Raw genomic sequence first — 24,248 nt, 5'->3', positions numbered from 1 at the left:
CTGTTTGGATTAGGAAACAAACACACCAAACTTGTGTTAGCATTCAGAGCACACCACATGCATGGTTATAGTCCTGCGACCTCGCAGCTCCCCTCCCGACTGTCCATCAAGACAGCGTACGAGCAGCAGGAGCTCCTCACGTTTGCTGCCTTCCAGAAGGAGTTCTGCCTGGGAAATTCGTTACGTCAAGTCAAAAATAACTCTGCTGGAGAACAATTTAAAGGCTCTTTTGTACTATCTACGCTGCAGAGTGATCCGTGGGTGATACTACACACTCGATACAATACACGCAGCACAAGGCACGTGTCTAGCACAGTACTGGCTTGTTCTCTGTACAGCTGAAGATATTCAGGAGCCATGTTTCAGGGAAATGAGAATTAAGAGGGCATCACAATTCTCAGACTGTGCTCCCAGCAGCTATGGCCTTGCGACGGCTAGTGGCATCACAGGGAAGAGAAGGCAAACAAACATCAGCTTGCTGCAAAAGGGAAGCGTGAAAATCCTAGGGTGAAAGGCAGAAATCCCCAAAAGGAACTGCTGCCCGAGGCTGGGAAGAGCAAAGGAAGAGACAGCCAGAAGTCAAACCCAGCTCATTGTTTCCTTCTCCACACAGAGAACGGATGAATTGCAGGTCTCTAACAGTAGCACCAAACACTGGGTCTCGTTATCAGGACAGATTAAATAAGTGAACTTATCTTGCTAATAGTCTAATCTTGCTAATGTATCAGCTCTCATGCTCTCGTTAAATCACTAACATGACCTTTGTTGTAAGGGCGCCTGTTCTTCCATTAAAGCCCTACTCTGTCCAGTGTCAGATATCCAAACGGCGATCCGGATTTTGTGCTGCGTGATTTGTTGCATTAGTTCCCTTTCCCTTTCCAAAGGCTTCCAAACTCAGTGTCCTTAAACATATACCACTGTTTTACCTTAAGTCTTTCTCTTTTTACAAATACCCCAGTGTACTGGGGGACGGCTAACCATGCTCATATGTACAGCCAGGATTTCCTTTAAGTTCCACACCATGGAAGAAATCTGCCTTTTTCATCTCAGCTACTTGTTTCTTTTGTTTTCCTTTAAATAAAAATGGTGCACTACATGCTGCGATACCGCATCTCTGATCAATACACTTTGGTATAAAATACAGCAGCCACTGCACAGAGCAATCCCTTCTGTTGGCTGCACATCTGGTCTTAATGCAGCTACAACAACTTGGCGACGCTGGAGTACTAAAAAGCCAGAATTATCCTGCAGATTTTCAGACTACTCATCTTTCATAAGGGTGGCAAAGAGGCTTGTGACAAAGGATACGGATGAAAACCAGAGGGATCTTTTTCTGCTTCTGCGCGGTAGGATTACGTTCACCCTCTCTGCTCCCAAGCCAATCCTTTAGAGAGGAAGCAGAACTGTCTCTTGACTCAGTGGATTGGTAATAGGGGTCTGATCAGTCAAACACATCAGGGATTTGCAGTCATTCAGACAGCAGAAGTAGCTGGTACTCTGCCAAGCACTCAGCATCATCCTTCCGAGACCCGCTGTCATCCTCCTCCCACTACAGGAGCTGAATCCCAGCCCCATCAAGGATATCGATCCGGCTAACACCAGGAACAAACTCTTCTCCACAAAGTGCACCATCAGGGATAAATTCCTCTCTATATTAGGAAAAGCCTGAGTTGCGTATGTGGTGGCAGTGCCTTTCTTATATCGAGGCTGTCTGGATGGAAAGCTTTATATGGGGTAAGCTACCCGAATACACTTTCTCCTGTGGTTTTGCTGCCAGTTTTGTAAATCCTCAAAATCATAGAATTGTTACCAATGGTAGTGGCGGGGAAAACACTGCGTATTGGCAGAAAAGAGCAACCTTGCAGACATAAGTGAAGCAGATGTGGAGGATCTAGATCACAGTAAAACATACCAGGACTGCACTACCACCTCAGCTGCCTTGCCGTAGGTGTTGAAACACCAGCAAGTCAGCTGACAGAAATCATGAGGCTTGCTAAAGTGGGCTTCGAGGGATTAAATAAAGCTCAAGAATAATCCAGGTGCATTCAAAACGAGAACTTTAATAGCCTACAGATGTATGCACTGATTTCTGTTGTACCATCTACCAGAAGGCGGCAAAAATTCAAGCTGTTATGAAAGAACGCAGGCCATGCGGGGAGCTGAGCTTCCTTGGTCCTGCATTGTGTTCTCTCCCTCTCCAGTTTCCTGTTCTTTCACTTGGTTTTCCTGGTACCATTTAGCAGCAGCTAATAGTTTTGGAAGAGAGGAAGAGGGTATACATTAATATTCTGACATCTTAGGATATAGCCTGTGAGCCAGAGGCTTGTAACATGTCTAAGACTTACACACAGTCAATCTAAACGAGACCTACCTTCGTTTTGTGCACGAGTGTTCTACAAGAATTAAGTGAATACACAAACTGGATTTCCTATTCTCATAAATCTTTTACATTCCTCTAGGGCTCAGCATCAATGGAAAACGGTAGACTGCCGATTAGTCTAAACAAAGAACTGTACTGGTACATAAGCAGCTTTGATTTAAGTCATTTTAGGCACTTTTCGTTTTAAAGCACTTGACTAAAATGCTTTTATTGTAAAGACTCATATATTTTTGGCCGAGGTTTGCTTTTTATTTGACCCTTTCAGCAGAGAACTAAGTCCAACCAACTATGATGTCTGCAAAGTCTCATCCGCAATGGAGAGATATTGCAAAAACCAACCAGGGCTTCATCAGGCTCTAAGTTTTAACAGGAAAGGAACTAATATTTACATCTGCACATTTTCTCTGCCAGGTTATGTGAAGAGACATGAGCCCAAGCTACCGAGTCCGACCTTTAGCTATGTCAAAACCTGACAGGGGCAAGGTCATCAAGGCAAATTTATGTTTGTGTTTCTCTCTACTTGCTGCAACTTAAGTTAATAAGCATTCAAATTTGGCTTTGAAGTCAAACATGTAAACCATTTCTTCCCGATTCATTAAAGCCAGGCCTTCCTCTCGAGGTTTTTACATCTGTGGAAAACTTACATTCTTACAATGGAAGAAAATTGGTCAAACAAACCAGTAAGTGCAGTCCCGTGCTCCCCTTAATATTAACAACTTCATTATTTGCAAGAAAGTCACTGCTTACTCTTTGGACTATCAAGCAGCAATTGGGAAGTGTTAAAGAAAAATTTCAGTGCATTACAACTGGTTATATATATATACGTATAAATGGTTAAATCTGGTTATCGCAATTCAATTTTAAATATGGGCATGCTACAGTCTTAAAAAATTAGCAATAAAAATGTTGAAGAAATCAACTTTATCAGCTTAAACATGATCCGGCAAAGAGTTTGTGTGTGGGAAGCAGAATCTTACTGCATGCTTTCAGAAGAAAAATTAGCAGTAAAACTCAAAAGTCTCTATAAAACACTTGCGTATAAAATGTTACCTTTAAAAGTTTTGGAAAAGGTCTAAGGAATACACTTTGTGAGGTATTCACAGTTTCACTGTAATAGTGGGGAAAAAAATAATGAAGCTTTCCTTTAGTCAAAAGCACATGCTGAAGTTAAGGGAGGAGTTAAACAGAAAATCTGAGTTTCAGACAGTTTGGCTCATAGCTTAGCGTTCAGCTATTTTGGCACCTACACTTAACCAAATTTTGCAGCTACCAAAATCTTCCGTAGCCCAGTCAGTCTGCGTTTGTGCAGCTTACGGATTCCAGAGGCACAGGGAACAAATCTATGGGGAGGGTGAAAATTCTCTTTGCAGATCACATTTAAGGCTGATGATACACATTAGGATGCGAATTCAGCTGCTTCTCTTGAAATTTAGAGCAACAGTAATCTTCAATAAGAGAAGCAATTCACTTTCCAAGGGCACAAGCATCATTCTAAGGAAAAAATGCTGAAATAGTACTATTACTAAAAATTGTCATGAACTTCTGTCCAGAGATTTGTGCTTACTGCTACAGCTCCTCTATTTTTATATGCTGCAGCTATTAAGAACAGGGTTTGCGGAAGTCTCCACAATTCCATCCATGTGTGAGGCTGCTAAAATATCGCACAACCGAACCATGTCCCTGACTAGGCACTACAACTCGATCCAGGTGAACGGGTGCCAGAGACAACCTTCTCCACACCTTCGAAGGCCACGAAACCAGAGCGGGTAGGAGGTTGCAAGGAAAGCACAAATTAAGGAGCAAGCACCCCCGAAAGCCTTCATGCAGACAGATTTTGCTGTACAGAAAGGAAGAGAGAAGTGCAGTTAGAGGCCACGAGCAAGAATAAAGCCCCTTTCTCTCCACCATTTACTCGCTGATGCTGGATTAGACTGTATCTCCTAGGAGCTGAGCAGGGGGACTGCCGACAGACATCCTGATGCACAGCAAGAAAACTATGCAGATTAATATTTCAACTGGGCTCCTCCTGGTACCTGCTTCCTCTACGGACTTCTGTATTGCTTCTGCTAGTTCCTGGTCTGCAATCTCCTCCGGCCGCACGTCTTCCCGCCCGGCCCCGTAAGCCAGCCGGGCGCACTCTGGGAGCTCGCCCTCCGGGAGGAAAGAGGTCTGCGAGCCAGTCGTGCCGATCACTAGTACGTTCTTCTTGAGATCAATCGAACACTGTGAAAGAGCATCGAGACATCAGGGGCCTGCATAAAAGCCAGTCAATTCCCAGAGAAGAAGGAGAAACAAGGTTTAAACAACCCATTTCCAATGGGAAGAGCTCATAGCAGCTAAGCAAAGTGGGCCAAGAGCACCAGCTATACGCAAAGGGCTCCATATGACTTGATTTGTAATAAATCATTCAGTTGGAAAGCTCTGAGCATCTTTGATGAGAGCAAAAAACTTCAGGGAGCAGCCAGACACCCTATAGCTATCCATGATGTATGCAGTGTATGTACGTTTTTCATAACTGGCTGGAAGATAATCCACCATCAACTCCCCCCAGAAAAATCCTAACAAATTCACAGGCATGGCATTTATGTTGCACTTAGCACTTAACTAGGAATATTTCAAAAGATACCTGATGCCTCTTCAGCATATCCAGTCCTAGAAGCATGTCCATGGGCTGCTCTTCAAGGATTGAGAAGGAGCACGCCAGGAAATCCCCTTCAATCTGGACCTGAGCTGAAACGCAAGGGACAGAAGTTACCACCTCGCAATGCTACAGCGCAACAAATCTACTTGCTGCTCTTCCACCTCCTGGGAAAGGTCTGCACAAACCTGGTGGGCAAATCTGAAACCAGAGCTCTGACGTACTGATTTGGTCACAGAAAGTCTAGCCCTGTGCAAGCCCCGGGACTACCAGGCCTGCCTTGGTCTCAAGAAGTTAATTATTTTAAAAGCTGACCTACTCTAAAGCCTTAAGTACTGCTTATCTAACCCTCCAAGCTGCGTACAGCTCGTTAGAGCACAAGTCTAAAAAGCAAAAACAGCGAAAAGAATCAATTTTTCAGACAATAAGGACAATCGTCTCTCATCCAGAAAACCTGCACAAGAGCACGGCCAGCCTTCTCTTCCCAAAGGAATATGAAACACTCCACTGTACTGGAACCCTTCCTGAGCAGCTCATACTGCCCAACAGTCCCACCCCAAACAGGAAAGATCCTGCTGTAGAATCATAGAATAGTTTGGGCTGGAAGGGACCTTTAAAGGGCATCTAGTCCAACCCCCCTGCCGTGGGCAGGGACATCTTCAACCAGATCAGGTCGCTCAGAGCCCCGTCCAACCTGACCTTGAATGTTCCCAGGGATGGGGCATCCACCACCTCTCTGGGCAACCTGTGCCAGGGTTTCACTACCCTCATTGTAAAAAATTCTTCCTTATAGCTAGTCTGAACCTACCCTCTTTTAGTGTAAAACCATTCCCCCTTGTCCTGTCGCAACAGGCCCTGCTGAAAAGTTTGCCCCCATCTTTCTGATAAGCCCCCTTTAAATACTGAAAGGCCGCAATAAGGTCTCCCCGAAGCCTTCTCTTCTCCAGGCTGAACAACCCCAACTCTCTCAGCCTTTCCTCATAGCAGAGATGTTCCATCCCCCTGATCACTTCTGTGGCCTCCCCTGGACCCGCTCCCACAGGTCCATGTCTGTCCTGTGCTGAGGACCCCCGAGCTGGACGCAGCTCTGCAGGGGGGGTCTCACCGGAGCAGAGCAGAGGGGCAGAATCCCCTCCCTCGCCCTGCTGGCCACGCTGCTGGTGATGCAGCCCAGGACACGGTTGCCTTCTGGGCTGCGAGCGCACATTGCCGGCTCATGTCCAGCTTTTCCTCCACCAGTACCCCCAGTCCTTCTCAGCAGGGCTGCTCTCCATCCCTTCATCCCCCAGGCTGTGCTGATACCGGGGGTTGCCCCGACCCAGATGCAGGACCCTGCACTTGGCCTTGTTGAACCTCATGAGGTTCACATGGGCCCACTTTTTGAGGTTGTCCAGGTCCATTTCACATTAGCGCCGTTTCTTGCACCCAGAGTGAACGCATCCTCTGAGCTGAGGACTCCCTCACCTGAAGGTGTTAAGGTAATTCCATTAAAAATGCATTAAATGAGACAGAAGCCAGAGTACCGTGCTCGAGTCAAATGAACACATTGCAGATGCACTTTTATTTTACTCTGCGGGAGTTTCTAAAAATTTAACCAGATGCTCCTCGGTGCCAAGATTGTGGGAAATGCAGTCAAACTGCTGCTAAAGCTGCCTCAAGAAGAATGCCAGTACTTACCTAAGTGCACTCTGCCAATTATTTTCTGCGTCCCTACACCTTTAGCAATGCCAGCCCATCGCCGATCTACCAGCCTCATTATGTTGCACCTTTCAGCGCAAGCTTGGCTCATGATGGTCATCTGGGCACCTACCAGCAACAGAATTGGTGTTAAATCCTGACAGCTCATCATAAATTAAAATTCTCTCCTGGAAGGGCTTAAGATCTTGCACTCAGCAGCCGGGAAACCACACTGCATCAGCAACTGCATTAGGGCATAAAGGCTTCCTGTGAATCCCACTGCGTTGAATTGACTGTGTATACACAGAGCAGCACCGACAGTACTGTACGTATTACTGTAGAGCTGGAATAACCCCAAGTACTTTCCCTTTAAGGCTGTGGACGGGAAGCGCAGCATTAAAGGCATGCGAAATCCCCCCGTCTGTAAAATGAGATGAGATACACATGTGGCAGTGACCTTTCTGGCATCGCAGCCCCAGAAATTCTCTCAGGAGCCTTGATCTGGGGTGTTCAAGCACTCATGCGCACTGCTTCTCCCAACAATTTGCTCTGTACACCTTAAACAATGCCCAGGCTGCTATCAGGTTTTAATTAGGTGCTTCAAAATCTTGTAATGCAGTGCTTTATTATGGAATTTTTGGGCAAAACTTCCGGAGCGTTTACAGTCTCCCTTGGTGAGGGAAAGGAGAGCGCAGAGAAAGAGATGAAAATGGGGGCAATTCACCTGAGTCAACAAAGGCTTTCACTGGATGTCCATTGACTTTGCAGTTAATATACAGCATCACCACCTGGCCAAAACTCTCGGGGGCCTCTTCCATTGCTATCGTCATATTTTCTTCAATGTTTTGTTGCCTGAATATAATGCAGAAAAGAGAGAAAAATCAGACCTTCCATCAGCCAAACCATAGAAGCATCCCTCTGACTTACAAACAGATCTGGTAATCCCACCCGCTGCAGCTCACCTTACAAACACCATGTTTAAACCACAACAAAGACTGCTTCTTTAGCTAAACATAGCCTTCTTAGCAGAGGGATTGCTAGTAATGATCTTGGCTTAATCCAGAGACACCAAGTCGCTCCCCAGCAGCCATGAAGACTGCTCCTTCCAACACCTTGCCTAACTCACACAACAGCACCTGACAACCTTCTGTTTGCAACAGGAACCTGTCACCACAGAGTTAACCTGGAGAACGTGTGAGCGAAAAACCTGCGTATTTATTAGTCACTCTAAAATACAGCGCTGAGGGCACACGATGAAGATGTTGCCAGTAGCTACAACGCTGGAATCCCACACAGCAGCTGAACATTAAAATCCTCCAACGTTTCTCTGGTATCTTTCCTTTTCCAGGCACAGGAAGGGAGGGAGGTGAGCAAAACCGCAGCGAGAACACCACCGTGAGCACAAGCCCTCACTGCAAGTTCAAGCCTACAGAAGAAACACTCTTCAAGAAGCCCCTCACGGCCCCTACAGTAATCTTGGAAGTGGTGGGTATCCGTAGCGACTGCATCCGAAATAGGTTTATCTACCAAAAAGGGAAAAGGGCTTCCAATTTTGATGCCATCTCATTTTTCCTCCTCAGTAGGGGAAGGGGAAAAACCCCAAGCTCCTCTCTTACCCATCTCCTGTACTGCGGTAGCCTTCCCACAACAAGATGGGTAGACGTGGTTTCTTGGTGGGGAAGGCAAACAGCTAACGGCATCCGAGACCTGGCTTGCTTGGGAGCTCAAGCACCCTGCTACCCCACTGCCAGTCTGTCCCGCTTCATATACCCGTGAAACAAAGAGCCACACGTTGTCCTGTCTTTTATTATTTAAGCTTAAATCGGATATACAGTGGTTAATCTTCAGTTTGTTTTCTTGTCAAATCCATTATTCTGTTTTCTCTGTGCTTGACACTCTCTCCACTTGAAGGACAGAGACGTGTCTCAAAAAATACGATGCTTGCAATAGCTTCCAATCAATCTTGGGCAGAGCGCATCTAATTAAGCAAGGAGTTCAGGGAAACTAAGTGGCGTGTGAAATCTGGGGCCTGCTAGATGCCCAAACTGTTCCCTAACAGCTGCACAGCCTTGGGCACATCACCTTTATCCGTCACCTCATCTATGGAGGAAGGAAAGCGTTCCTATGCCTCCGAGCAATGTTTTGCTATCTACAAATGTATATTTTTCTGCATTGCTAAGCTAAGCATTTATCCAGCACCAACACCTTGTCAGTCATAATGCAAGAATGACTCTTATCACAAATGAATTTTGGTTATGACCAACTATGAGCCCATATCACAAAGACATTTCTTTATCGGGGAAAAAAACACCAGTCATGTTTTGACTCACGGATTTATCACTCAATTTAAGAAACCTAGCCTCAGCCCAATGCAATTACATTTGGAAGACAGCAAGAGGGAGCGAGCGCTGATGAGCAGAACGTATTTCTACAGAACATCTCTTCTGACAGCAGTGATGTTCAGAGTCTGGAATTAGCCAGAGAGACAAAACAATTAGCAGTACGCAAAACCAAATCTCAAAGGCAGCTGGGAGAAATGACGCCACGTTGCTGTGCAGAGAGCTCAGCTTAGAGACTAACACAGGCCCAGCTCTCCGGTTCAAAACACGCCCGAGGCACCCAAGTGCCACCTCTCAGGAGGGTCTCGGCTAAGTGCTTTCCACAAGTGCTCGTTTCAGAGCAGACCAGCTTAGACACCTCTGGGACATCACACGCATGGACAGCGGTGCTGCCACCTCACGATCCGTGCTCAGCTGGATACATCTAAAGGATGGAGCGTGCTTACATGTCCCCGATTCCCAACCTTCCCACATACAAAGGTGGCTCAGAGCATTGCTCTGGAAACATCTTAAGGCAGGATCTAAACACACTCCTTGCATCCTCCAAGGAAAAAGCACCATGGATGAAAGCACCCTGTGGAAAAAAGCACCACGAAGACCTCCAAAGCCTGCAAGCGACGTTGGTTTGCTACCTTATGTCTTCTTCTATCTTGGCCTGCGCCTCGAGATCAAAAGGGTCAGCTGAATAGAGTCGGATCCTCTCCTGCTCCCGCCGGGCTCGGTCCTGCTGTTGCTCCAGCAACACCCTGGTGAATTTCTCTGCAGTAACAAGGAGATACAGAAATCCTTTTTACTGGAAATTATTCTTACAAATCGAGTTCTGGCACAGCAAACTCTTCTTTTTATGCCAGCATGCTCTCAGGGGTAGACTCAGCAGCACACGCAAAAAAGGCTTCATCTGAAGGCAGCATGGATGGACCTCAAAGGATCAGTGGCAAACTTGGGAACCCGCTGAGATGAAAAGCAACTGGACAGAGCTCCTTCTCCTTGTGCCTGCTACCCAAACCCCGCACAATCAAACTCAATTTCCTTGGACATACATTTTTATATGGAAGAAAAATGGAAAAAACATGAAGACAACAATATTTAAAACAAAGAACTGCCATTAAAACAGGAATTCATTCTTCTATTGCAACAAGAATTGCCTACACAATACTCCAAGAAAACCAGCTGCAAAACCAGCAGATAAGTGAGACCCGAAGCAGAAATCAGGACTACGGAACTTACACAATTCAAAGGAGAAGCCTGAGTGCACGTGTATTTTGAAAAGCTTCAGACAGGGATAGAAGCGAGAGTTCATAGCTCTCAGTAAGACGGCCCATCTACACGAACAGCTTGCAAAATCTATCACGTTTTGCACTCAGCAATCCCCAGTAAAATAACAGTCTGTAGATCCAGCAAAGAGCAAATGCAAAATTGTAAGACATAAAAAGGCTAACAACAAAACTGACTTTAAACCCAAGCAACATAGGCAAAGACACAGATATTATGATCCCTAAAGCTGAATGCCTACCACTGAAATCAAGAGGTCCTAGGCGGGACACCTGCTTCACAAAGTCTGGCCGCACATTTTAAGGACACAGATCTTAGATCCCTGCTTTTTGGATGGCCTCTGGCTATTATTCACTACTTGGATGTGATCACGTACGTTCCCCAAAAGGACTTGGCAATAAATTAAGTTCTGTAAACAGAGAAGGTTGTGGGTTTGCTTCCAGAAACGCAGTTCCCATGAAGAACCTCTCTGGCTCAAAGGCTGTTACATGTTCAGGAAGGCATTGGGTATGTTTTCTTGTTTGTTTGTTTGTTTGTTTTTAAATTAGGCATCTGTATAGCAGGTGCATCCAGCACAGTCACATGGCATGTAGCTATGTGTGTATTTGGGCATCAGAGCCAGAGCTGAACTGGATCTGTGCCCAAGCACCGATAGCAGCAGTACAGAACGATGAGAGCAGAACCAGATCAAACCACTTCCTTCTGACAGCCCACTGTGGCGGTTTGGGACTACAAAAGCACATCTGGTTCAAAGTTTAATGTGCACAACGAGACAAGACAGATCAGCAGATGAGCCGGTTCTGGGTGTCTTGGGCTTAACCTCTTGTTTTCTGTGCCGAGAGCAGCGTATCTTCTCAAGGTGATGGGAAAAACTCCCGCGCTACAGACACAGCGCTTGCAAGAGGTGTGAAGAAGCCGAGAGCGCAAAGGACACCATTTTAACTCTGGATCTGAACTAAAGTCAGAATTAAAAAATGAAATAGGCAGACAATATCCATGCAAGTTCCTTTCTAGCTTCCTTTGACAGAGAGAAATCACTAGGATGTAACCTTGGATGCGGAAAAAGTCTCCTGCTAGAAGCTCCTTCTCTTCATTCATTTCCCCCAACTCCACAGGATTTATTTCCTAACTAACATCTTGCAGATGTTTAGAGGCGCATCTTCTGATGCCCAAAACACCACTCTGTTTTCATACTGAAAGGACACTGGAGTTCAAAGCTTTCATCACATGAAGAATGAGGGACCAACATCAGCTACTCGCCTGCAGAGGAAGTGAAGGACACAGTACTGGGCTTCAAGCGTGCCCAAAATATGTGAACACTTTCAAGATAACAGAAATTTAACATTTATGACTATTCCTATTGAAAAAGCTCCCTAAAGACACTATTTGCTTGTTCCTTTTCCTCTCCCTTTCTGACATCCACTTCCACAGCAGCTAATCACTACGGACAGAGTTGGTTTTACAGTGTAGCGCTCTCTACTGAGGTCTCGGTGGGCTCTGGGATGCAGCAAACGCAACTTTTTTCCATGATTGGAAAACGTGCATTGGAGAGTCTTAGCATAAAAATCGGGAGCTGAGCCACTTGTCTTCACAAAACTCAACTTATCTCTGCATCTCAAAGTAGGGGATAGAGGAAATTAAAAAAGCCAAGCACGAGAAATATGCCCAAGTCTTGTTAGAAGGAGAGGAACTCTGCCTTGAGTACTCCCAACTGGCACCTTTTATCAGCATCATCAGTGAGCTGGCAGCGAACATCCCAGCTAGCTAAAAACCTGTGGCTGCCTTTTATTAGAATTGAGCTCAAACGGATTTAAAAACACTTCCCGCAGATGAAAAGCCCAACTTACCGAGGTCTCCACTGAGCAACGCTTCCGCCAAGGGCGGATTGCGCTCCTTCAGCAGGGACAGCTCGTGGGGATTCGCAAGCAACATCTCCCGTAGCAGCGCCGGATTGTCCAAACCCTGAGGGAACGAAGGTGCATCGGGAGGCGACGGGCGAAGACGCTGTGCTGGTGGCTGATGCTGCTGAGTGGACGTCCCAGGAACCGCGATGCTGCTGAAGTCTATCCTCGGCAGACCTTGAGGGAAAAGAGGTCAGACGTGTCGGCGCTTCACGTTTACAATTCTGCTTGAAAAACGCAGTGGAAAAACAGCAGGAAGGATGAGCCGATCTTAATCCTACAGTATTAGACCGGATTCTGCGAATAGCAATTCATGTCGGAAGCACAGCCAGGTACTCAGGTTACTGGGTTAGGAATGCTAGCACGTATTTATGTAACTGGTCTAGCCGTCTATCTGGCCCATTTTTTATCCCCTGAAATGCACTTACTGAATTGCAGACTAGTTACTTCCAGCTTCACAAACGTGAATGCCACACGGAGGGATCGCAAGGCTAAACCCAGTGTCTCTAAGGCACTTCTGAATCTCTCGGATTAAAAAAAAGCAGGGGAGGAAAAAAAAAAAGTAACATTTCTGCAGACCTGCATTGCAGGTACCCATCCTCCAGCTGAGGCAGGAGGACGAGGATCTCGAGCAACGCTCCCACACCCTTCTCAGCCAGCGGTACCTTCTTTTCCAGTGATATTTTATGATGGGGGATTTGCTAGGACAAAGGCAGGACACAGGAGCCAGGCCCCACGCAGATGCCGTCTGAGGAGCCTTTCGCCTGTACGCACGATTGCGCAACTGGGTTTGTTAAGATGCGGCTTCTCTGGGTTTTTTTCACAGTAGAGATTCAGAGCGCACATCGCAACAGCCTTTTCATGTGTCTGAGCCGCACAGACTGCACATTATTGCACCATCACACCGAGCGGTCGTATGAAAATTCACATGCCTTTACAAAAACTGCTGTTCTGAACCAGTTACCTTCCTTGCTTTCTCTGTATTTTCCCAAAAGAAGAGTAAAATGGTATTCGCTTCCTTAGAATAAAAAAAATATAAAATAACAAGCCCTTTAGCTAATTTTAAAAGCCCCCTGCCTCACCCCTAGCCACCCTCGCTTCCTGAGTGTTTTGCCCAGCGAGGTACTAAAGAGACAAGAGACGGACTTGGTGTTTGATAAATATTGAGATCTTGGCACCCTCAGAGCAAAAGTTAGCGCAAATCCTTTCTCACCTGGGAAACGGATGGAGGGCCGCGGCTCTACCGTCTCTTTCTGTCGCAAAATCACCACGTCCCCATCTTTCAAGCCATAGGAGGCCAAAGATCTGTTGTTGTCAGTTAGAGGCCGCTCCGCATAGACTATCTGTTCATGGAGAGAGTGCAGTGAAAAACACCACGCGTGACAAAGCAAACAACGTCTTGGGGTTTTTTAATTTTTATTTTTTTTAGGAAAGCGTTCTGGTAAATCCTCTGGACCCATCTCAAGCTTCAGAAGGAAAGGTGTGCAATTCTCGCCACGGGCGCGGGCAGGCCCTGCCAAAGCACCTCTACCTCAGGCACAGAAAGACCTCAACAAGTAAGTGGTTGGACGACGACACAGAGTTGGTCTTACCGAAACCCGGCAGTGGTTTCTCGAAACCCAGCACCTCGGAGGAGGGCAGGTCTCTCTTAATTAGAGGCCAGGAAACAGAAGGAAAGCCTTGCACCAGGGCCGTTTGCAACACACTTCCAAAATCCAATCTCTATGATTACACAAGTCATGGCCGTCTTCTACAGCGTTATCTCCTCCCCAGTCAGCACCTGCTGACCAAGGACCCAGTGCACACATGCTGGCATCGTCGATCAGGATTGATCCGTGGATGATCCAGCCCAATACCTATGATCTCTGCCTTTTCCCACACAGTTCCCAAGAATAACCAGTTTTACAGGGACCTCAATGATTAGCTCAGTGATTTCCAGTTTACGTCAGTGATGTAACTCTATCCAGACTCGAAGGTTCAGCACCCAAAGACACCACTCCCGAGACTGCAGTCAGTCCCTGGCGGGGAATTAACTTCTTTTGACTATAAAACACAAAGTCACATCATTTTCTATTATGATAATCTGACTTAACAAGGGGTCCGCAGATTAAACATAAAAACATATTGAGACAAAAATGAATAATCACCATGGGAACATTTCTGTTAACATTAGATCTGTAATACCTACAGATGTCCTAAATTACAGGGAAGCAAGAAAAATAAAATAAAGATGTGCTTTATGGGAACAAAAGTTCCCAGAAACGGTATCTGCTAAACATTAAGGTTTCTGCGCCTTCATCGGAGCGCAACGAGACTAGGCAGATCGGTTCAACAGCCTCCTACCCCTGGCAGGAGTCCAAAGCAAGAAGCGCCGAAGAACTCGGCCTAAACCCGTCGGGCATACGATTGAATTTCACATTTACCCCCTCATTTAGCAAGACCGCGTCTCTCTGGGTCTGGAAAAGGCCGGTTCAGCAACAACAGGTTTGCCGCAGGTCGGGACTGGCAGAGCCGCGTGGGAGACGCTTTCGCGGCCCAGCGTGGATGGGCTACGGCTCTACCCAGTGCTATCGCAAGTAGCAGATCCAAATAGAAGATCGAAAAAAAACAATTACTACGCTTAGGTCTGGAAGACGCTACAGACTTTCACTGCTGTACTGCAGCAACTCAGAAATATTACAGAGAATCCCACTAATGCACTCTAAGAGCGGAGATGCCAAAGTAAGACAAGACAGAAAAAGCAAAAATAATAAGAACCACGTACGACAGCAATCAGAGCCATCAGAATCAGAGAAACACACACAATTAGAAACAAGCACGAGCTTCCTACCTTCTCATTAACGACACACTTAACAGCCTCAGCAGTATTGCACCAGACTGGGTCCCTTCCTAAGCAAACACGGGTCTGTTTGCAAGCTATATTAAGGCACGCAGTCCCTGCTCCGATGGTTTGCAAGACATTGCTGGCATAATTAAGGTTAGCTTGTGATGGGAAGAGTCCCAGCGCATCCTCTCACATTACCGGACGCGTCCCGCCCGGCCTGACTCAGTAACGCCGCTGCCCGCAGAGAAAGCAAGCTTGTAATAAATCCGAGCTGCACGTGCAAATCTTAAATGGCAGTTTCCCTGCGCAGACACTCTGGAAGAGACAAGGTAATAAGTTTAAGTGAGGTTTTACCTCTGTCATCTAGCTGGGATTGGATTTATGAGTGTTCGGCCTTAACACCTCACACAATGAATCAAGCGCCCAGCACGCACTCTACATCCATTAGCAGCACGGCTTAATACATTTTTGACCCATTCCGCTCTACTGTTAAAACAAACTGATTTAATTTTGCTGCGTTTTGGTTATCTGGTTTGTAGCGTATTTTAGAAGGCGAGCTTGTAGGCTGGCCAGGTGCCGGACACGGGCTCTTCTGGAGGTGGCCTGGGCAGGGATGCAGGCACTGAGACCGCACGACGGGTGGATTTTGCATGATGCCACAGCATAGAACCTCCTCATGGAGCGAGGAACCCAAATCAAGAGTGCCAGATACCACCAGCAGCCATAAATCAATCCAAACCCAGAACCTGTTAAATCTTCCTGTGCACGGCCACGCACAGCCAACGACAGGAGACGCACAGCGCGTAAAAAGAGCGAAACGAAGGAAATAACGGCGCTGCCAGAAGAACGCGGTTCTGCCGAGAGCCTCCCCATCTCCTCTCCAGAAACACCACCGTCTCGATGCGTGGAGGAAACCGCAGCGAGCTGAATTACTTCCCCTCCCTCTCCCAGCTCCTCTTATCACCACAGCCCGCCAGCAGCCGTCCCCGTTATCTCACGCCGCCCTCCGCACCCTGCGACCGCAGCCATCCCTCGGAAACCTCGCAGCCCCCTGCTCACCTCCACCCCAAACTGCAGCACCCAGAATTAATTTCACAAAACAGCTGAGAATAAGGCTGGGATTAACAGCTGTGGTTTGCTCCGCCCTGCACAACCCGTACTATTAAATTCATCCTCCCTTTTGCGCCAACATGACACCTTTAATGCAACGTGCGCCTTGGTTACGGAAAAATAGCAGTAAAGAACGGCAGTAAACCACCAAGTTTGGTAAATGTAATTCTGTTTGTGGAGGATGGTTTGAGCACGCAAAATCCTTCTACGCAACAGGCTGCTTCACCGATAACTTGTATTTTTATAACTTTCTCCCCACTGAAGGTCCTCAAAACACTTCACTGGGCAGAAACGGGAGAGAAAGGAACAATAAATACATGGCTAGAAAACGTTAAAAAAAAAGGAAGCAAGATGATGCATAAACGGCAGATGGGTGAGCAGAAGGAAAGCAGAGGTGGTTACAAAAAGCACAGCGCTGATCCCTGTTACCTGCGGCTGATATAATCGCAAAACTCCACAGCAGTTTAATTGCGGTGGGATAAAAACTCAAAGCAAGGCAACTCCCGGCAAAATACAGGCAGAAAAATCCGTGACCCCTCGTTATCCTAAAATAGACCCAGAGCTGGCAGGTCGCCCTGACGCAAGGGGGACAAAGCTGACGACGAGGAGTTTACGCTCCACGCGCCCGGAGATACCGAAGCCGCCGAGCGCTCGCAGAGTCCCACGCGTGGAGATTGTCCCTGTTAGCGGCCGCGAATGTGGGTGCCTTGCTGGTGGCTGTGACACAGACACGGGGGGTTTGCGGGAGCGTAGCAGATGGGAACCTTTACATGAGGTTTCTTGCTTTCTACCAAAAATCAAGAGTTTTTCCCCTAAAGGAAAATCCACCTCACCTTGATTTTCTACCCCTGTTTTGGAGACCGCTTCCCTCTCAAAACCAAGCTCTCATCCCAAAATAAAAGGCTCGCCAAAGGCGGAGGTAAAGCAAGACACCGCGGGTGAAGCACTGGGAACCTGCCCGGCGAGGGAACACGGCTCCCCCCCGAGGGCTGCCCTTCAGCCGTTTCCCCATCGCTGACCAATATTCGCTTGACTGGAAAAATTCTTTATTAATTTAGACTAGGAAAAGGCTCGGGAAGCAAAAGCGATGGCCACAAAACTCTGCAAACTCTGCCAGGCGCGGCCGGCAGAAAAGGAGCCGACGTTGCCCTGTCCAGCAACGCGTCGCCCCGCTGATAAACGGGTAGAAATCGCAAAAAAATAAGCGGGATTGAACCCAAAATAGTGAGTAAACCCCAGACGGACGGACAGACGGACGAGAGCCGCCCCCACGCCGCAGCGTGCTGTGTGTTTTGGCACGCTCGCGACGAGCGAGCCCCGAATTCGGGCGGGAGGGGGATCTTTGCTGGGGGAAACCGGGCGGGCGCGCCCTTCGGTCCCCACACCTGTAAGAAAAAAAGGGGGAAAAAGCCTCAATCTGCTCTTTGCGCCCCAGACTCGAGCAGGAATTTGATGAGATAAATAAACCCTTTCCCGAACGTTTCAGCCTCGTTCCCTCGGGTTTGAGGAGACCGCGGGCCTCCACCTTCCCCACTCTCCAACTCCCATTCCTCTCGCTCCAAATCCTTCCTTGTTAAGACACCAAATTCCTCTGAAAACTCAATTAAAGAAAAAAAAAAAAAATCAACATTTTCTTCTCCTTTTCAGCTCCACCGCAGGAGGAGACCGAGCCTTTCCCGGAGGGACCCCGGTAAGACATCGCCTCACCGGGGACCCAGAGCGCTCTCCCGAGGGGAAGAAGAGGATTTTGCGGGAAAGGGACGCGTTTCTCCCCAAAACCGAAAGGTCGGCGCGGGGAGGGACCCCCCCCCCAAATAACCCCCAAACTCCGGGATCCGGCGGGGCGGAGGCCCCGGGGGGACACAGACCCTGGGAACAGCCGTTCCCAGCCCAGGGGACCCCAACCCCGGGGCGGAGGGAGGTGACGACCGGGCCCTGCCCCGGTTCTCGGGGGGGCCCGTGGGCGGGCAGGGCCTGACCTGGCTCTCGGCCGCCGGGATACCGGACTCCAGCTCGCAGAGCGCCCGGAAGTTTTGCAGTTCGAAGTCGGCGTCCACCTGGAGGGAGAAGGTGAGCTCGCTGCGGTCGCGGCGCAGGCAGAACACGGTGAGCAGCATGGCCGACCCGCCGCCTCCGCCACCGGCCCCGCCGCCGCCAAGTGCCGCCGCCGCCGCCGTCAAGCGCCGCCGTCGCAAAGCGCCCGCCCCGCCGGGTCAGGGGCCGGCTGTCAATCACGGGCGCTCGACCAATCAGTGGGCGCCTGGCGGCAGCCGGGGGGCGCCCCCTTCTCCCTGCGGCGGCACGTGGGCGGGGCCTGTGGCCCGGGGGTCCCCGCGCCCCAAGCCCCCGTCCCCTTATTCACCGCTCGTACGCACCGGTGCCTCTGGCCCCGCACCCTGCAGGCAGGGACGGAGGAAACCCCACCGCCGTCTCCCCCTCCTCCACCCCGAAAGAGCCCCCGCACACCCCGAGAGCCGCTGCTCCCCCTTCGGCTCCTCCGCCTCGCCCCGCTTCCCTCGGGGTCGCGTCTCCCGGCGGCTTTGTCCTCCCCAGACCCCTCGGCGTGCATTTTGGGGTGCTCCAAGGCCCTCGGTGAGCCTTTAGGGGTGTCCCCGAACCCACCCGTTTGCTTTTTGGGGCACAGCGTGGCTTTCGGGGTGCACCGTCTTCCTCAGAGTGCCTTTGGTGAGACCCCGGACCCCTCGGTGCGCTTTTCGGGGTGCCCCAAGCCCCTCCGTGCACCCCCGACACCCCCTTTTGCCTCCGGTGTGCTCCAGCCTCAGCGCCATCCGACTGTTCCCTCACAGCCCACCCCAGGGAACACCCCGAGCTGGCGAGGGGGACGCAGGGACGCGTCCCTCAAGTGCCACCCGCAAGTCCGGGGACGTGGCCGAAAGCCGCGCACGGTGAATCCACTTTGCTTCAACCCAGGAGAGGAACGAGACTTTATTTGGAAAAGGAGCTTATCTCGAATCGAAACCATTCCAGGGGTGGGGCGAGACAAACATCGCGAACTCATCAAGGAACAAGACCAGAGGCGTCACGTTTCCACGTTTGCAGACGCTTTGGCGACAGATTTCCCCCCAAAATTTCATTTTCTTTCCTATTAATCCCCCCCATGTGTAAAAATAAAAAGACCAAACGCAAATCCACAGCGTGTCTGGCACCTACCAGTCCTCGCACGGTGGCAAAGGAGGGTCCCGAGCGCGGCCCGCCCCTGCCTGGCGCCGGGGAAAAGGCTCTTCCTCCCACAGGGAGCTCAGTCGGATTTCTCCTTCTCCTTCATGTGCAGGAAGACGATGCTGAACATGAAGAGGCCAACCATCATGGAGAAGGCGCCGGCGTAGTACGGGTACGCCGAGGGGATGAAACGTTCGTACTGCGTGTGCTGGAGGGGACGCACGGACACCTGGGAGGGGAGAGCGCGGCCCCGTGAGCCCGGCAGCCCGGGCACCCTTCCCTCTCCGGCGACGAACTCCCACCGCGCTTACCTGGGTGGAGGAGTAGAGGTGGGTGTAACCCAGCCGGTTATAGTCCACTTTAAACTGGAACACTCCGTAGACGTCCGGCAGCTTGAACCGCACGCTGTATTTGCCGCCTGAAAAAGAGACGGCGGCGACGTTGAGGCGACGCGAGAAGCTGCGGAAGCCGAGCGGGAAAAACACCCCCAAGGCGGGGCCGGGGCGGCGGGGGAAACCTACCGTTCCTCTTCAGGAAGGTCCGCACGAAGGGATCGATGCGGACGAACTCCAGCTGGATATCGTCTCCGTCGAAGGGGACCCACTTGCCGTCAGAAAGCTTTTCGATTACAATGCTGTACTCCTGGAACGAACCCACAACGCGTGAGGTTAACGAGCGCTGCCTGAAAATGAACCATTCCCAGTTCAAATTCTCCCAAATTTCTTTTTCAGCTGCCACGTCCCCTCCCGCCCGCGCCGCAGGCTCCAAGCAGGCGGCCTTACCACGAGATCGGTGACGGTGTAGGCATTGGGAGGCGCAAGTTCCCCCACGCGGTGGTGGGACACGGCTCCGACGCGCAGCACCCCCTCCTCCTTGAACACCCAGCGGGACAAGGCAACAGCCAGCTCGTAATTACCCGTCTGCGAGTATCTACGGACGAAGGAAGGCTGAGAAAGGATGGCAGCCACGCCGAATGGACACAACGCATGCCAAAAACCAAACAATTAACAGATGTGAAAGCAACAAAACGCTAGCCGGGGTTAAGGGAGGGAATTGCTTCCCAGAGCACTTTGTTCCACAAGGCCAAAGGAACGCGTCACCCCCGATTTAATTCAATCTTTCTGCCGTTGCCCATAACATGAATATTTGTTGCCTGTTTCCCAGGACTTTCTTCATCAAACGGCTCCCCAAATATTCCTCAGCCAGGGACGCCAGGAAGCCGACGTACCTCTTGGAGCCAGGGGTAGCCTTCTGCACAGCGGAATTGAAGAAGGCGTCGCTAAAGAAATCCAAGGAGCCACTGAAAACAACGCGGGCGTTGTTCCGGGCTTGGAGTCCCGCAATCAGAAGGGTGTTCTTCCCGACAGCGTGCGGGTACTGAAAAGGAATGTGTTTAGAAGAGCCAATTTAGGGATAATTAAAGGAGAGTTACTCTCCGGTTCGCTGCGGGGTGGAACAGTCTGACTGTAGCTAGCGCAGTCCACAATTAAGTTGAAAGCAAGAAGCTCAGAATAACCAGTGGTGGATTCGCAGCTTCCGCCCTCTCCTGGGATGAAACCAGGAGAAACACCGCGATCCAGGCTGGCCCTTCTTCCAAAGCATCCCTTGCGCTTTGGTGGGACGTTTTCCCACCACCAAAAAGCCAAGAGGAAGATTCCCAGGGCAATGTCGGAAAGCAGACGACAGCCTGACGCTTTCAAAAATCCATCAGGAGACTGAACACTCGAGGATATTTCCAAGTTGCTGGCATTTGAGGGACTCAATCGTACAAGTACAGCCCAGGAGAGGGGAGAAAGTAACCCAGCGTACCTGAGTAATAGGCTTATCCGGGAAGAAGGAGTAGGAGGTAGAGGAGCCGGTCAGGATGTCCAGCACCAGCGGGTTGTCAGGATCAGCCACCATCCTGCAGGGAGAGGCACCGTGAGCGGCACGAAGACCCCCCGGGCCCCCCACGCCCAGAGGAAGGCGCAGCCACCGACCCAACCACGCGAACCTCCTCACCCTTCGGATACGGCGAGACAACTGCACACACCAAGAAATGAAATATTTCCTCAAGATATATAGTCAAGCTTCACTAATTTGCGTTAAAAAATGTTGATAAGTCAACAACTAAGCTGCTTTGGAGATTTTCTTTTTATTGTTACTGAAATCAAGAGAGATTGCTCGTGTTAAGAGTCACCGCCAGCCAACCCTACGCTTACCTCGCGGTGACACCGGTATTTTTGCTCCGCTTCCCCAACAACAGCCACCCCACCTCACTCCCCACGCCGCGCCGCAGGCGGCTTACCCGACTCCTCGGAAAAGGATGGGGTTCAGCGCCGCTTTCCCCACGATGGTGGGGGCCTTCAGGAGATTTTCAGCGTCTGCGACTATGAGCGTGTGCTGGGAGAAACGAGAGAGATCGGCGTGAACGCGCGGCACGGGCCGGTGGGTTGAGGTCTGCCAGGTTCTAAGGGCAAGCGACAGCTTCTCGTGTTATTTGGAGGTTAACTTTGTTTTTACAGACAATTGAAACTGAGCAGCTATTGGATGAAGGTTACAATTCAGTTGAAAAGCAGAAATCCAACATTTTTTTGTTTAATTATGATCAAATCAAATTAATACTGATACAAAAGGAAATATAAACCACCTTTTGATAAAGACAGCAATACCTACAGTATTTTACTTCCCCATATCTAGCACCTTTCATCCTTAAACATGGACAACATCCATGTACTGCTTAGTTAAGTCTAAATTAAAAGTTAGCAGAGCATATTAAGTTCAGACCTTAATATAGGTTTTAATTTTAAAGTACTGGATGACACTGGGGGGGAAAAAAAATCATAGAAATGTGTACATTTCTATACTGGTCTCTGGGACTGAAAATCCCCCTCCCCACAGCCGAAGCATCGCACTCCGTATCTGACGCGCTTCACCCACAGGCGAAATTCCCACACACACACTTCAGAGTGGTTCAACACCACCGTTAGTCGTGGTGCGGCTGCCTGAGACACCGCGACAGTTTGGGATCACTCAGGGCGGCAGAAAGATCAAACCCGGGAAATTCAGAAAGATGGATTTGAGGGCAAAGACCCCAAACGAGCACAGCTTTGTAGTGTTATGTCATGCTGTCAAGCAGAGCTATTTAGGACTTTCTTGGGAGGAAGGTGAGAAAACGGAGAACGGACGGAAGAAAAAAGGGAAAACAAGGACAGAAGATTCATCCCCAAACCTTTACACCTAAGTCCTCATTAAAAAACCCGAAACGTGCAGGCAAACCCACTTACCTGGCCGGGGTCGGATATATCGTAGTTGTGATGGTCGATGACAGCCGTCCTTTCCTCATCAAACTCGATCCCACACTCGCTGCCCAGCTCTCGCAGCGGGTCGCCTGGAAGGACAAATCGGATTCTCCGTTAGGCAGCGTGTTCGGGACGCGACGCCAGTCCCAACACTCAAAATAAAAAGTAAGTTCAGCTTAGAGTCACGCGTTCAACACTCTACCAGCCAAACCCCAAGGAGCAACCCAACCTCTCCCAGCTACATTCCCATTCAAAATGTAAAAAAAAAGGCTATTTATCACCCATTTCCTTATAGTACAAACCTTAAGGTTCACAACAAGAAACAAGAAACAGCGTTTTCTCACCATTTTTGTTGCAGGAACTCAGAGAAGGATGAATAAACTATTTGCTCATTGCAGAGCGTAAGCAGCGTAGGTACCTGTTACAAGAAATGGCTGAAATGCGCTAATTTGCTCTGACGAGCGTTTGTACTCACCGATGTCTGAGCTGGCAGCGACAAGGACGCTGCCGCCGCCGTCGATAAAAGCAGTGATGGTCTCCACGTTGATGTTTCCACCAAAATCTGAAAGCGCACGCCAGAAATTCATGACTAGTTCTCAGAAATAATACCCCGGCAGAATTAAACCACAGCAAAACACGAAATCATTTTTATCGTGGCTGAAAGAACCACCGTTAAAGGCCTGGATGTATCTGCAGTTTGCTACCGGGCACAAGCCAAAAAGGATAACACCTAAAGCGCAAGATTTAATTAAAATTCACAAAACAGTTGGAAATCCCCTTCCAAAAATGCCACCAAGCTTCAAAAGCGCTTGAGTTTTCCCCTCGCGTATTTACCTTCTATGGACGGTGAGAAGATGATCAAGTTGTCATACAGAAATTCTCCATATTTTATCAGGGACAAGCCCGCATCATCCGCTGTCCGGAAAGTGAGATCGAAGCCCCTGTCTGCAGCCACAAGACAAAACTGACAACTTTCACATTTCACGAAATCCACACACGTAGCAGCAAAGCAGCATCAAGATCCTGAGTTTTATTTCCCCAATAAACAGCAGACTTCTGGAAAAAACGGCATGGGGCCTTTGGGGCTTGGTTAGGTTTGACGAGCCCCTGAGGAGCCCCTTTGTTGCACGGACGCCCCGCTGACACCCATCAAACAGGGACCAACGCTGCAGGGGACCCAAAATACAGGCATGGCGGGGGAAACAACCCCGATCTGCTCCCTCAGGCCAGGCGACCCCAAACACCCCCCGATCCCCCGGGGAACCCCAATCTCCTCCCTCAGCCTGGCCACGGGCCCCCAACCGCCCCCCCTCACTACCAGGGGACCCCAATCTCCTCCCTCAGCCTGACCAGGGAACCCCAACCGCCACCCTCGCCCCTAGGGGACCCTGATCTCCTCCCTCAGCCTGGCCAGGGGACCCCAACCGCCCCCCCTCAGCCCCAGCGAACCCCAGTCTCCTCCCTCAGCCGCCTCCCTGAGCCCTACCCGCCAAGTTGCGGAAGAAGAGCGAGTGCGTGTCCCGCAGGTTGCCGTTCTCCAGCAGCACCAGGGTGCGGGCCCCCCCCTCAGCCCCGGCCGCCGCCACCGCCAGGAGCCACCACAGACGGAGCGCGGCCGCCGCCATCTTGCTCGACGGCGCCAAGCT

General features: G+C 49.7%; 2 protein-coding genes and 1 long non-coding RNA gene across 7 annotated transcripts in view; 1 reads left to right on the top strand and 2 right to left on the bottom strand.

Moving 5' to 3' along the window:
* Positions 1-18,316, bottom strand: part of LOC142092212 (protein DDI1 homolog 2) — a 24,801-nt gene extending 6,485 nt beyond the window's left edge. The window contains exons 1-10 of one of the 5 annotated variants that reach the window (XR_012676965.1): positions 18,121-18,316; positions 13,421-13,550; positions 12,154-12,384; positions 9,667-9,793; positions 7,420-7,547; positions 6,696-6,824; positions 5,007-5,110; positions 4,414-4,603; positions 1,309-1,384; positions 15-168 (exon numbers count right to left, since the gene is read on the bottom strand). Coding sequence is in view for 3 of the 5 variants with exons in the window: in XM_075171991.1 (XP_075028092.1) it covers positions 2,131-2,246; positions 4,414-4,603; positions 5,007-5,110; positions 6,696-6,824; positions 7,420-7,547; positions 9,667-9,793; positions 12,154-12,384; positions 13,421-13,550; positions 18,121-18,258 (1,293 nt within the window). In the remaining 2 variants the exon portion in view is untranslated. Of the gene's footprint in view, positions 1-7; positions 1,385-2,040; positions 2,247-4,413; positions 4,604-5,006; positions 5,111-6,695; positions 6,825-7,419; positions 7,548-9,666; positions 9,794-12,153; positions 12,385-13,420; positions 13,551-18,120 lie in introns of those variants that run through there. The other 4 variants (XM_075171992.1, XM_075171991.1, XM_075171994.1 and 1 more) reach the window with 4 other exon arrangements.
* Positions 1-19,289, top strand: part of LOC142092249 (uncharacterized) — a 30,868-nt gene extending 11,579 nt beyond the window's left edge. Inside the window, exons 4-5 of the long non-coding RNA XR_012676984.1 lie at positions 8,044-13,763; positions 17,789-19,289. This is a non-coding gene — a long non-coding RNA (uncharacterized LOC142092249). The remainder of the gene's footprint in view (positions 1-8,043; positions 13,764-17,788) is intronic.
* Positions 19,072-24,248, bottom strand: DDOST (dolichyl-diphosphooligosaccharide--protein glycosyltransferase non-catalytic subunit). Its single transcript, XM_075172022.1, has 11 exons — positions 24,089-24,248; positions 23,437-23,547; positions 23,078-23,164; positions 22,588-22,691; positions 21,609-21,703; positions 21,131-21,224; positions 20,550-20,698; positions 20,104-20,251; positions 19,843-19,963; positions 19,633-19,739; positions 19,072-19,550 (listed from the first exon to the last, which is right to left on the bottom strand). The coding sequence occupies exons 1-11, from the start codon at positions 24,225-24,227 to the stop codon at positions 19,401-19,403; spliced, it is 1,305 nt and encodes a 434-aa protein (XP_075028123.1). The 5' UTR covers positions 24,228-24,248; the 3' UTR covers positions 19,072-19,400.

This window comes from Calonectris borealis, chromosome 23 (assembly GCF_964195595.1).
Source record: "Calonectris borealis chromosome 23, bCalBor7.hap1.2, whole genome shotgun sequence".
NCBI classification, from domain to species: Eukaryota; Metazoa; Chordata; class Aves; order Procellariiformes; family Procellariidae; genus Calonectris; species Calonectris borealis.
Note: the sequence above shows the minus strand (reverse complement) of the source record. Positions and strands in the feature narration are given on the sequence as shown.

Bases quoted from the DNA above. Each gene is read 5' to 3' on its own strand.
- DDOST (XM_075172022.1), bottom strand. From the start codon at position 24,227: ATGGCGGCGGCCGCGCTCCGTCTGTGGTGGCTCCTGGCGGTGGCGGCG. The intron at 20,252-20,549 runs GTACGTCGGCTT...CTTCGTCCGTAG, and splicing joins GCTACCCCTGGCTCCAAGAG to ATACTCGCAGACGGGTAATT. The intron at 19,740-19,842 runs GTAGGTTTCCCC...TCTCTTTTTCAG, and splicing joins GACCTTCCTGAAGAGGAACG to GCGGCAAATACAGCGTGCGG.